A 13,351-nucleotide genomic window follows, 5' to 3' on the forward strand; every position below is an offset into this window, starting at 1 on the left:
CCCGCCCGTCCCGTCGGTGCGGCCGCCCCTGCAACTCCTTCCACGCCGATCACCGGCACGCCGCCATCACCTAACGTTTGCCTGGCGTCAAGCGTGTGGCGAACTGGCTCCCCTCCGTCCCTTGTCACTGTTCCCGGGCCCTTTGGGGGAGCCCGGGCAGGCGGGGCAGGCTGGTCGCCCGCCGCCAACCATGGCGGCCCGGCCGCTCGGCACGCACGCTGCGGGGAGGCCGCTGATGTTAGTTTTCAGTCAGAAGGCGGTGTGAGCCCCTGGCTCTGCGGGGGTTTTTTTTTTTCAGGGTAACCGGGAACCCAGGGCGGGGGGGGAGCCGTCCCCGCCCGCCTGCCCCCGCCCAGGACAGAGGCCATAAAGGCGGCGGCGGCGGGGCCGGGCGGGCAGAGGGTGTCGCGGGGCGGTGCCGCTGCGGGGGTGGAGCCGCCGCCTCGCCGCGGGTTCCGTTATTTGGGGGAGCAGCAGCCGTTGGCCGCCAGCCGTTCGTTGCCAGTCGGTCGTTCGACCGCGACGATGGATGCCAAAAAGGTAGGGAGGGAGGGAGCGCGGGTTTCTTGCTTCCCTTCCCCGCTGCGGGGTGGTCGCTGGCGGGCAGCCGCCGGTCGCGTCCCCCGGGCGCTTCGGCGGAGGGTCGGGGATGGCGGGGGAGGGATGTGGTGGGGGCTGGAAGGTGGTCGGTGTCCACTGCCGCCTCGTTGTGCGGTGCCGGCGGGTGTCTGTGGGGTGCGGCGGCAGGGCCGCTGCTGCCTGGCCCGTGCGCGGGTGACTCGGGAAGAGCCTCGCCTGCAGGATGGGGGGGGGGGGGGGGGCACACACAGCTTGTGAGGGGTTGTTGCAGATGGCAAGATCGATTTGTTTCCGTGCGTGTGGCCTGATGAGTCGCATGATGACACCCGGATTTTATTGTATTGATCACGCGGTTTTTTGCTGGCAGGGCAGCACTCGTTTGTCCAAGGGGGATTATTCTTAAAGGCTTTTTTTTTTTTTTTTTTTTTTTTTTTTGTGTGTGTGTGCGCTACGGCTTAGAGTAAAAAATGTCTCTGAGCTTCAAGAAAGCAAGGCGTATCCTTTCCCACCCGTTGGAGGGCAGGGGACGGCGCTGGTGGGTATTAGGGCTCATCTGGCAGCGAGTGAGGCGTTGCACCGCCGGGGCGAGCTAATGACGGCGTGTGCTTGAAGGCACGGAGGGAGGAGAGCAGGAGGCCGGCGTGAGGGAAGAGAGACGGCAAATAAAATCTCCAGCTGCACCCGGTGTGCGGGATGTGAGGGGATTACGGTTATCCGGGAGCACCAGAATCGGGGAAGCCCGGGGCCACCGCCGCCATGTTGGTGGGAGATGGCGGGTGGTGTGAGGAGATGAGGCAGAGGAAAGGAGAGCAGCTGGTCAAGGTCGCTCCGAGGAGGGTTGGGAGGCGGCTTTAGCGGGGTTCAACAAGTTGTACCGCCCCGAGGTTCCAGCGAGTGAAGGAGGCGGGGGGGGGAGGCTGGTGAGAAGCATCTCCCGGATAATGACCGCTGCTGATGCCTGTGGTCGGAGGGAGGGGTGGTGGTTTGAATTCCCTGCTGGTGTGTAGACCTTAGCCCTGAGCCTTTGGGTAGGGTGGGTGTAGCCGTACTATTTCTGAGCTGCCTGTTTGCCTTTTGGGAAGTGAGGCACTTCCAGCAGTAACAAATGATCCATACATTAGATCACCGTCTGGCTCCCTGGAGGGGATGGGTCAGGCCTTGTGATGTCTAAGTGGAAGGAGAGTGGGCAGGAGATGAACAGCAGGCAACAGCCAAGAGAAGGGAGTATGGACGAAGGTAGAAGAACTAAACTCCTTATAGCTTGTGTATGTACCGTGTAGGGAAGGGATACCACAAAGCGGGTACCCCTATGGTCCCTGCTGCACCCAGAAGAAATAGGCCAGCTGTGACTGCTGCAAGCCATGACGAAGCAGAACTCTGGGGGGAAAGATGCTGTTGTGTTGAGTCACTGTGGTGAAAATGTAGAGAGCTAGGTTTTGTCTTCAGCTTTGCTATATATCTGCTGACCAGGGACGACGACCTGGCCTCGAGTGCTAAAAGTGCTTAGGTGTCTTAATGCCCTTTTACAGGCATCCAGGTGCCTTGAAAGAGCTGTGTCCTTGTGGCTCTGTGCCAATTCCCTTCCATCTCAAAAATGAGGGGAGGGGTCAGAGGGTGGCAGGGATAAGGCCTGTACCACCTGCAACCTCGGTATTCCCTTCAAGAGAAGGACCCTGTCCCCTTTGTCTCCATCACTAACCTCGGCAGGAAGAGAGCCCAGCCTGAGACATTTAAACGATGTAGGTGGGGGAAACCATGCCTGAGAGTAATTTCCCCAGTTTCTGTTTACTGGGGCCTGACTGGTAGCTGTGTGAAGGTTGTGCAGGTCAGAAGCAGCTACATGCTTGGCTTGAAAGATTGATAAAGGTGGTATGAGCACTGCCAGAAGGTTATTGGCAAAAATTTTGGACAGCCTTGGAAGCCACTGCTCCTGGAGCTGAGCTGGAAAGTGAGACACTGGAAGATCTGTAACGATAGGCCCCACAGAGTCATTTTCTGTCCTCTGCCGGCCTTAGGACAATACTTGGAAAGCTTTGGAAAAGGCACTGTTAAAATTTTTTGAGAAGCTTCTAATGCCTCCTGAGACAGAAACACGATCTTTCCAAATTGTGCCAACTCAAGCATTGGCCATTTAAGTGCCAACTCCTGAGTCACCTGCTCCCCCATGCCTCCCTAACACAGAGCTGGCTTAAATGCCACAAGCTTTAGAAATGCAGAAAATGTCTGATGCTTTTCACTGATGCTTAAATTTCTCAGTCTCTGGGCCTTCTGAGGTTAGACCTTCGTGCTTCCTCTACGGCTCTGAGGGCTCAGCAATTTTTATTTTATTTTGACAAATAGAGATTCACATATATTCAAATTTTGGGGACCGCCTTTCATTTAAAATACTTGGTATTGCCACATCTTCAAGAAAAATAAAGGGGAAGGTTGGCAGCGCTGCTGCTGCCTGTGTGGAGCAGGCTGCCTGCCAGATAACCTGGGGCAGGGAAGCTCTAGCCTGGGAAAAGCAGGCCTGTTGCTGAAGAGTGCGTGTTTTAACTGTTAGGAGTGACAGCCAGTATAGCTCGTGGGCAGATCTGGGACTCAATTATGGGAACTTGTCAGTTGGCACGGGGAAGAGTTAGACCCTTGTTTCATGACATGCCAGAGATCAACAAAAGCTTTTCTGTAAAGCAGATCAACCCAAAATAACAGCCACTAATGCAGCCAGTGTATTCATTACTAATGAGCTGATAATAGTTGATGAAGGTCAGGAGATAATAAAGGGGAGGTCCTGACAGGCTCTCCTAATTCTAGTCACAGAACTTTTTCCTGCTGTAGAGTTGCAGTTCTCTTTCCAGAGTCTCAGTTACTGGTACCCTTGCTGGATAAAAAGCCCATTCCCTGCCCTTGGTGCACTTGCTCATGGCACCAACGAGCTGCAGCTGCTGTTTATGCTGAAGAGAAACTGAAGTTCTGTAGAAAGCATGAATAAACAAATTAACTAAATTTTTTTTTCTCTGTTTTTCCACAGAAAATCACAGCACCCCTTATCTATGCTGTTGGCATTGCTGCCATTGGATCTCTCCAGTTTGGGTACAACACTGGTGTCATCAATGCTCCTGAGAAGGTGAGAGGGGGAATGAGTTGCAGAAGTGGTGTGAGTGAGGGGCTCAAGGGAAAACAAAGGTGTAGAAAGGAGAGGAGTTATCTCCAAAGCAGCTGCTAATTTGGTTCTGATTTATGAAGTCAAGAAGACATTCAAGACCCCCTTTCAACTACAACAATGGACAGGCAGTGCAAAGTTTTGGGGAGGAGAGAGAGCAAGCAGAGAGGTTAATTCTCTTAATTAGGAGTGCAGAGGGGGTAGAAGGGCTCCATCTGCCATTTCCTGGTAGGTCTATATTTAGCAAGTTGAGGAATGTGAGCCACTTCAGTTTTGAATCCGAATAAACCAGCCATGGCAGAAGGAATGTAGAGAGCAATACACAGAAAACAGTTGAGGGTTGGTAGGGATTATGGTTGCTCCAGTTTAGTTTATCTCGGGGACCATCTCAGGCTTGTTTATTTTATTTGTTTACTCATTCCTTTTGTTGAGTGGAGATTCAGTCCTTGTAAAATGGCTGGACTGGGGCACTCTGACCAAAGCATCTCATGACTGTAGGCTAAGAAAGAAGAGATGAAGAAAACGAGAAATGTGGTTTTCTTGTAACTATAAGATGGTTCCTCTCTCTCAGGAACTGAGTCACCAATACCACATCCACCCTGTCTCCGGGAATAGATGTCACATCACTTGGGGCGGGGGGGAGGGGGCGGGGGAAGGTAGCGGGGGGTGTGTGTGTGTGGTGGTCCTCTCAAGCTAATGTCCTGCTGCCATCTGCTGGGGGCAGACACTTTGAGGCCGTCCCACTCAGCCCTTGCAGAATTTCCCTCATTATCAAAGAGGAAACCTTGGAAATTAGCAACATAGCCCCGCCACATCCCCATGGGACAGCGAGTGATTGTTTTGCATAATGCTGTAGTCTTGCAGGTTTACCTTAGTGAAAATTTCTGTCTCTCTTACCCTGTTTCTATGCCAGAAAGCCTGTCCCTGCTGCTGTTCTGGTATTGCCAGAAATATTCCATTCTCTGGTCATGTTTTTTTGCTCCCTCTCACTGCCATCTGTCTCACGCCCCCCTCCCAAGCACCACCAGTGACTCGCATCATCCAGAAACATTCAGAAGATAAGCCTGTTTTCCTTAAGCACTGGCCCAACCCCCATGTTCAGTGAAGCAATCTCTCCCTCTTCATACTGCTAGCCATCTATTGAACCTCGCAATGAAAGTTCCTTTTTCTGCACTTTCTTCTTCCCCTTGTATGGCTTGTTCCAGCTTTTAGGGTCTGTCCTTGCTTTTTGCCTCCATGAAAACAGAAGGAAGACCTCAGAAGAAATCTCCCCACTCTCCAGTGCACAATGCCTCCCACTGGATTGTGACTCTGTCCCCACTTGGTTTCTCTTGCAGATCATCCGGAGCTTCTTCAACAGAACCCTGTCAGAACGGAGTGGGCAGGCTGTCTCCCCAGAGCTCCTCACATCTCTGTGGTCCCTTTCTGTGGCCATATTCTCTGTAGGAGGTATGATTGGCTCCTTCTCAGTCAGCCTGTTCGTCAACAGATTTGGCAGGTAAGTTGGGAAGAGGGATCCAAGCCTTTAGGGATTTTTTTTTTTTCCCTTCTACAATGGTTTGTTGGGAGGAAGAGGGCACACGTAGAAGGAAGGGAGGAGGAGGAGGTGGCTGTGGAGGAAGCAAGAATGCGTGGCCCGCAAAAAGAAAGGGTGGCAGGCCAAGGCAGAATAAGTCTGTTCTCCTCCTGGGGAATCATAGGTAGTTTACCCCTCTCCCAATGATTTTCCCACTGTATTGCCAGTTTAAGCTCAGTCTTGACATCTTTACCCTGGCAGGAGGAACTCCATGCTACTGGTGAACATCTTGGCCTTTGCTGGTGGCACTCTCATGGCCTTCTCTAAAATGGCAAAGGCGGTGGAGATGCTGATTCTTGGTCGCTTCATTATTGGCCTCTTCTGTGGTCTCTGCACTGGCTTTGTGCCCATGTACATCAGTGAGGTCTCGCCCACCAGTGTTCGTGGAGCCTTTGGCACCCTCAACCAGCTGGGCATTGTTGTGGGCATCCTGGTGGCCCAGGTAGGCTAGATAACCTGATCCATCCCTCAGGGGAAAGGAGGGGTGGGGGAGGTTGAGGTGGGATGCACTTACCTTCAAGTGCAGTATGCTCTCCTGTCAATACTGGTTTGGGTAAGGAACTGGAGTATTTAAATCGCTCTATTTCTCTCCAATTCTTGGTGTAGATCTTTGGCCTGGAGGGAATCATGGGGACTGAAGCCCTTTGGCCACTGCTTTTGGGGTTCACAATCCTTCCAGCAATCCTGCAGTGCGTGGCTCTTCTTTTCTGCCCTGAGAGCCCCCGTTTCCTATTGATCAACAAGATGGAGGAAGAGAAAGCGCAAGCAGGTAAGAACGCATCTCTGAAGGGGCAGGGCTGTATTCTGGCTCCTAGCCTGCCCTGAACTTGAGTGGGAGGCTAGGGCTGAGTCTGGAGCCTGTGGTGGATCAGGGTGTGACTCCCAGAGGGCACCAGACCTACCCTCCCATCCTCTGGGCTGCACCAGTGCCAGGAAGGGTGAGAAACCTGGCATCCCAACAGAGGCTCCAGGTGGGATTAAGGTGTGAGGAGTGGCACCTGCTCTGGTGGGATGTGACAGGGCCAGCTCCTGCAGCTGTCGGCTCCTCCTGAAAGGCCGGGAATAGGCTGATGTTTAACAAGGAGCTCGGAGGGTGTTTCCCTCTCGTATGGCAGAGGCCTGGAGTCAGCTCTGGCAAGCGTGTGTGCAGGAATTAGGGATCAAATGTAAGTCTGGAGATCAAGCAACATGAGCAGGGCCTGGGCCTGGTTTCCATGCTGATCGCAACACCCCGACCTCTGGGTTGAAAAGATGAGCAAGGCTGCATGTGGAGGCTTGGTCTTTCCTATGGAGCAGGCCCAAACACTGACTGGCAGGTAGTCCAGACTTCCCAGTGTGTCCTCCCTAAAATAGCAGGGCAGGGTTGGGGGAACCTACTGGCCATGGGTGTATTATACCTGACACTTTTTTCTTTTTTTTTATTCCTACCTCCAGTTCTCCAGAAGCTCCGTGGGACACAGGATGTGTCTCAAGACATCCTGGAGATGAAAGAAGAGAGTGCTAAAATGTCCCAGGAAAAGAAAGCAACTGTGCCAGAGCTCTTCCGTTCTCCAAACTACCGTCAAGCCATTATCATTGCCATCATGCTGCAACTCTCCCAACAGCTCTCGGGCATCAATGCTGTGAGTTGTCTTCTGTCCCATCTGCTGGGCCTCCCTTATCTTTGGCTACACTTTGCACTTGCCGCTAATGTTGAGAGAACTCTGCTTCCAAAAACCTCTTTGCACCTTGACTGGAGTTTGCTCTTTTGTCACGCTGCAGAGATTGCTAAGCTGGTTTCCCCCCACACACCCTGGCAAGACATTGCAGTCTTGCATCAAGTGAATGAACCTTGATGGGAAGCATGCTTTTTTTTTTATACTGTTAAGTGCTTATTATAAACTCCCTGTTGGGCCTGCAAGCTTTTAGGCAGAGAATGAGGGACGTGCTCTCAAACACTGGAATCATGATGGTGTCCAACTTTTGCTTCTCTCCCCAGGTATTCTATTATTCTACAGGGATTTTTGAAAGAGCTGGTATCACGCAGCCTGTGTATGCCACTATCGGAGCTGGCGTGGTAAACACAGTCTTCACGGTTGTGTCGGTAAGTGGAACAGGGCCTTATGGTGAGAGGTAACTTGTCTGCCTGGGCTTTTTTTGGAGATGTGACTGAAGACAAGTAAGCAGGCTGTAGCAAAGCATTAGGCTAGGCAATGGCCTATAACAGCAAAGGAAAGAATGCATTAAAAGCATTGTGGGAGGAGAGGAGGGGAGAAAGAGGTACTATTTTAGAAGAAAGGGAGGGTGAGAATGAGTGAGTGCATGGCAGCGGGGTGGGGAGTGGAGGGGGTGGTGGAAACTAGAGAAGGCAGTAGGAAGAACCAGAGAGGAAACAATTACGCCAAGAATGGGGCAGCCTGGTGACCTGCCCTGAGATCACCACTGGCTCTGAGGGCTACAGGCATATAAAAGAAAGAGGTGCGGGGCACACTGAGCAAAGGGAGCCTCTTCAGCTCTTGCTACCAAAGTCACAGATTATTTTTTTTTTTTTCTCCTTCTGCCGTGTTTCTAGCTGTTTCTGGTGGAGCGTGCAGGGCGCAGGACCCTCCATTTAGTTGGCTTGGGTGGCATGGCAGTGTGTGCTGTTCTCATGACCATTGCTTTAGCTCTGAAGGTGAGTAATTAGTGTTCTTGTCCGGGCTGACCCCCCCAGCAGGGCACCTGTAAGATCATACAGCTGCCTTGCCCTGCAGTTCTGCCCTGTAGGCAGGTACAGCTGGGGCTAGAATTGAGAGCACAGCTTCCTAACTACAGAAACTGCCACAGTGTTAACAGTACAGCTGAAAAAGTTGTGACGCTGGAGATGGGATTGTGCTGTGCCATGTTTGCCTGAAATTGCAGCTGATCATGTCTTGTTCCCTTGCAGGATGTTGTGCAGTGGATCAGATACATCAGCATTGTTGCCACTTTTGGCTTTGTGGCTCTCTTTGAGATTGGCCCTGGCCCTATTCCCTGGTTCATTGTGGCAGAACTCTTCAGCCAGGGCCCACGGCCTGCAGCCATGGCAGTGGCTGGTTGTTCCAACTGGACCTCTAATTTCTTGGTGGGAATGCTCTTCCCTTATGCAGAGGTAAGGACCCAGTTTTCAAAGCGGTAAGAGTGCTGCAGCATTGGAATAGGTGTCCAGAGTAGTTGTAGAATCTCCACCCTTGGAGGCTTTTAAAACATGACTGTATGACCCTTAACTTGATCTCTCCTTGAAGTTGTCCCTGCTTTGAGCAGAAGGCTGGTCAGTGTTCAGAGGTCCTTGATTCTGTGTTCTGATTGTTACTGAAGGTCAAGTGTTGTGGCTCACTTTATATGCTGCTGTCTTAACTGCTTGTAGCTTACAAATGTTTGGAAGAGCCATCTGAATTAGGACATCAAACTCTCCCTTTAAAAATCTCGATTTTGGTCACCCCCAGGAATGAATGTAGAAGTACTTCAGAAGCCCACAGGAACCTGATTTCATTTTAAACATTGCTGTGTTGAGAAAAAGGCAGTAAGGGCATTGTTGGAGGAAGATGATAGAATTTTGACCTGTCGACAGTATACATTTAGGTCTATGAGCTTTTAAAATTAAAACTTACTGCTTTTGTCATCCCTGCAGAAACTGTGTGGCTCCTATGTGTTCCTCATCTTCCTTGTTTTCCTGGTCATCTTCTTTGTCTTCACATTCTTCAAAGTCCCAGAGACCAAGGGCAGGACTTTTGAAGACATCTCCAGGGGCTTTGAAGGACGAGCAGAAGCCAGCCCCACGTCACCTGCAGAGAAGAACCCCATGGTGGAGCTGAACAGTGTACAACCTGACAAAGAAGTTGCCTAAGATTCATGACACATCCTTCGACTCTGACATCCTTAAAGAGTCATTAAAGGAATGAGCAAAGAAAACCATGAGAACTGGGACATTTTTTCCCCTCTTCCCCTCAACTGCTGCTATTTTCTTCTTTGCACCCACATATTCTCCCATTCTGCCAGGCTTACCAACATTAAGCAAATCTGATATGGGTGATCCCATTTTCCAGTACCGGAAGGCACCTGGCACTTGCAAAAATATTTTCATCTTCCCTGTCACAAACATCAGGAGAACAGAGGAGAGCTGGCAATATTTTTGCTTTTTTCACCTTATAATTGCTATTTGGGGTTAACAAACTTACGCACGCAGTGACCATTACGCATTTGAATATAATGACTATTTTTGTAGTGAATTGAAGTGACCCACTAAACAGGTCCCCAGCCCTTTGAGTCTACTCTGTGTGTGTGTGTGCAGTGCTACACTGGAATTTAAGAAGCCTACCAAAAAGCCATCTCCTTCCTTTTTCCTATCCAGTGTGCACTTTTTTTCAGCCTCAGGAAAAAGGGGACCAAGTACATGCATATTTTTTCCTGCTCTTATTTTTTTTGTATAGACAGACTGAAAGCATACTTTTACCTAAGTTTATTTATTTGTATGTCACTTTGTAAATATTTATTTTTTAAATGGTGTACAAAAATGTACAGATAAAGAAATTGAAGATGTCTAAGAGAAATAGCTATTCTAACAAAAGATGCGGTAGACTTGAGGTGCAATAAGACTGTAAAGGAAAAATGTGGTACTAAACAGGAGATTGGGCATTTTGGATGTTACGTAAAGCAGAGCCGATTTATGCACATCAACTTGTAAGTTATTTGTGCCCTTTGGAAAGAACTGCAAGGAATTGTGTACTAGTGACGAGAGGTATGTTTGTCCACCAAAATCTCTTATTTGGAATTTTTTAGGTGGCAATTTTAAATAGTGTTTCCAAGTGTGGGAAGGTGTGGTATTGCAGCAAATGGGTGGTGTTGGTTTATATTTTCAGTCATGGTTAAGCATCGTATGGGATGATGCAGGATGGTGATAACAAACTAGAAGGTAACTTTTCCTGCCTTCTGCTGTATTCTAGTAGGTCAGAAAGTCTGAAATTTGCAGATTAATTTAAGGTGTGTGAAGGTAAAATACAGCTTTGAAAAAATAATTGTTCTTAGCAATTGTTCTTATAAATACCCTTCTGGACGCAGGCATGGTCAGTTAACGGCATGTAAGTTCATAAAGGTAGAGATGCAGGACTACAGGCCAGAGCTACTGGAGCTTGCTAGCTTAGCTGTAGCGCTCAGTCCGCTGGTTGGTTGTAGGGCAAATGGTTTTGCCCCCTGTGTCCTCTCTAGAAGATCTGCATGATGTTGTGATGCCCACTGGTGTATGGCATGCTGTGTAGATGTGTAATCCTGCCTCTGTTAAAAGGGATGCGGCAGACGGTAATTATGCATCAGTAAATATTGGTCTCCCTGCTTGTCATACCGCTAGGCGATCGAGAGCACGTGTGTGTCTGCCCTCGCTGCCAGGCTAGCACAGTTCAGGAAGTCAAAAAGTAAGCACATAAGAGTATCCACAATTAAGGGATTGGGAGCTTTGCTTCCCTGACTGCAGTGCTCTATTGAGAGACTCCGGGTCTCTGTCTGGCCAGACCCGCGCGAGCTAGCTAAAGGCAGCACAGAGGTAGGTCCGGTTTAAACTCCTGCTCTCAGATCTGCATTTTCGGACTTGACTGAACTCTGGTCTACCTGCAAACTCGTGCTAGAGTTCATCGCTGGATATCCTAGAAGAGAGGCAGGCCCACAGATTCCAAGGTGGGTAAAAAGAAAGGCTCAAAGATAGGAATGACAGGAAAATTGATAGCCCAAGCTTTCTTGACAACATGCTGCTTCAGAGCAGGTCAGAGAAGTTCCCACTGATACGTATTCTGGGGGCACGTCTGACACTTCCAGTAGCTAGTGATGACATTTCTACCTTCCCTACTGAGAAACAGTTGCAAAGATCAGTAAAACTTGCTGCTGTGAAATACTTCCTGTGACTTCATTTGGAACACTCCCGCTTTGCACAATGCGATACTATTACAGTCAGTTTTCCCTAGCTTTCTGTCAGGCTTCCATGCCAGATATTTATTCTCAGAAGTATAGGACTCTTCCCAACTCTCATATTTTTGGCTCAGTTATACAGATTATTTTTTTTTTTTTTGTGCTCTTTGATCCTCCAGCACTTCCAGACATGGTAATTCTATATGGGCATCTATATGTCAGGAAATTCCTCCTACAGCTGTGCGTAAGAGCATTCCATATTTTGCATCAGAGATGTGTGTTGGCTTAGACCGAACCGTATAGTTCTTTTCTCACATAGTATCTTTATTTTCTTTTTCTGTAACAGCATTGTGAATATTTTGGATGGGTTTTATATGCTTATTAATGTGGTTGTTTCCTGTTTTTAAAATAAAAGCTATAGAACTAAGTATCTGGTGTTCTGTTTCTTACTCCTTTATCACAGCCTGGGACTACATCCTGGGAATGTCCCCAGCTTCTGCCCTGCAGGCTTTCTGGCTAGCCCAGCACCCTGCATTTGCTGTTCTATTCCAGCGGGAATATGTTCTATTCCAGCCTCCACACGTATCACCTTAATAAATTCCCTTACTATTATTCCTGTTTTAAACTAAAAAGATGTGCTTCTCTTGTTTGCCCAAATCCTTTTGTTTGCATCCAAATCCTTCCCTAGCACTGAGAAATAAGAAGTGGCTGGAGGCCAGGAGTCCTGCCCTGAGCTAAAACACCTGAGACTTCTCTCCCTGCCCTCTTCTGAGAGTGGTCTTCAACTTCTACACCGTGAAGGTGAAGAGGAAGCCCTTCTCCTTGCGAATGGTACTTTACTTCCTCTGTCTGGCAAGTGAACCTAAGTGTCCTCCTTGGGAATCTTGCCTGTGGATGCTCAGTACTGGGTGCCCAAAAGGAGCAGGGTGGTGAAGAGGAAACCCCACTGCCTGGTCAGAGGGGGCTGTAGGGTTCCTGACCCACTGGCAGGTGTGGGGTGCTCTCGCCTGTGCCTGTCTTGCACCCACCTATTGCAACGAGGCAACAAGCTCTTGTTCTAGTGCACTCCTGTCCCTGTCATACAGCCGTCTTACAAGCCCAAGGTGTCTGTACCTGAGAACAGCTCATCAAAAAGTAAGGCGGTAAAACATCCTTCAGAAGAAGAGGATGGAGGGAAGTGAGAGGGAGGAAAAAGATGACAGAACCCAAAGGAAGAATTAGGCTAATACAACCCCAGATTCAGCACAAAACAGCCAGGAAAACAGTAGGGTATAACATATATTCTGAAAAAGCTCAGTATAACACGGAGCCGGAACAGGCTTTCCGAAAGCTGCCGTTCCTGGCTGCTGCACGGTCCTAGCCGGTGCCTGCGTTTCGCAGAGTTTGCTACGTAACTCACCGGAGAGTGCTCTGGGCTAAGTTGTGTGTGATTCTTCTACAGCTCTGTGGCTGAGCTGAAGCGAGGAGAACGATAGAACCCAACCACCCAAACTCACAAGCACGTCTAGGTCAAATTTACCTTTTTTTAACATTTCCGTTTTCTTGTCAAAATGGGAACCGGAGAGCAAAATCATTCAGGCCCAAAGCACGTGATTCACTGAGCCCTAAAATCTGTGCAGGTTTTGTGATAAGAGTTTTGGTTGGGGAATGAGTGTTAGATGTGGTTATTTTCTTTCTGAAAATCGTAAGGAAGCTTCAAAAGAAAAAAAAAAAATAAATGTTTGCAATTAAATGATCTGACTGCTTGAAGATGGCTTATTTTCGGTTGAAACTGTCCGCCTTGTTCAAGTGAGCGTGTAGGCTGTTTTTACAGCTGCCACAATCCCCCACAAAAAAGGGCATTCAGTGCTGAGTGGGGAGGCAGAGCTGGCAGAGAGACTACCCGCAGGACGCAGGACGCACAGGACTACCCACAGGACGCAGATCTCCTTCTATGACAAAGTGACTCACTTGCTGGATGAAGGAAAGGCTGTGGATGTTGTTTACCTGGACTTTAGCAAGGCCTTTGATACAGTCTCCCACAGTATCCTCCTGGAGAAACTGGATGCTCATGGCTTAGATGGGTATACTCTCTGCTGGGTTAAAAACTGGCTGGAGGGCCGGGCCCAGAGAGTGGTGGTGAACGGAGTGAAGTCCAGTTGGCGACCGGTCACGAGTGG

The 13,351-nt window shown here is 49.3% G+C and overlaps 1 protein-coding gene across 1 annotated transcript; it reads left to right on the top strand.

Moving 5' to 3' along the window:
* Nucleotides 1–525: 525 nt before the first annotated feature.
* LOC141465384 (solute carrier family 2, facilitated glucose transporter member 3) lies at nucleotides 526–9,144 on the top strand. Its single transcript, XM_074148792.1, has 10 exons — nucleotides 526–540; nucleotides 3,593–3,688; nucleotides 5,062–5,222; nucleotides 5,502–5,742; nucleotides 5,907–6,069; nucleotides 6,735–6,922; nucleotides 7,279–7,383; nucleotides 7,852–7,953; nucleotides 8,206–8,409; nucleotides 8,929–9,144. The coding sequence occupies exons 1-10, from the start codon at nucleotides 526–528 to the stop codon at nucleotides 9,142–9,144; spliced, it is 1,491 nt and encodes a 496-aa protein (XP_074004893.1).
* Nucleotides 9,145–13,351: the final 4,207 nt, after the last annotated feature.

This window comes from Numenius arquata, chromosome 1 (genome assembly GCF_964106895.1).
Source record: "Numenius arquata chromosome 1, bNumArq3.hap1.1, whole genome shotgun sequence".
NCBI classification, from domain to species: domain Eukaryota; kingdom Metazoa; phylum Chordata; class Aves; order Charadriiformes; family Scolopacidae; genus Numenius; species Numenius arquata.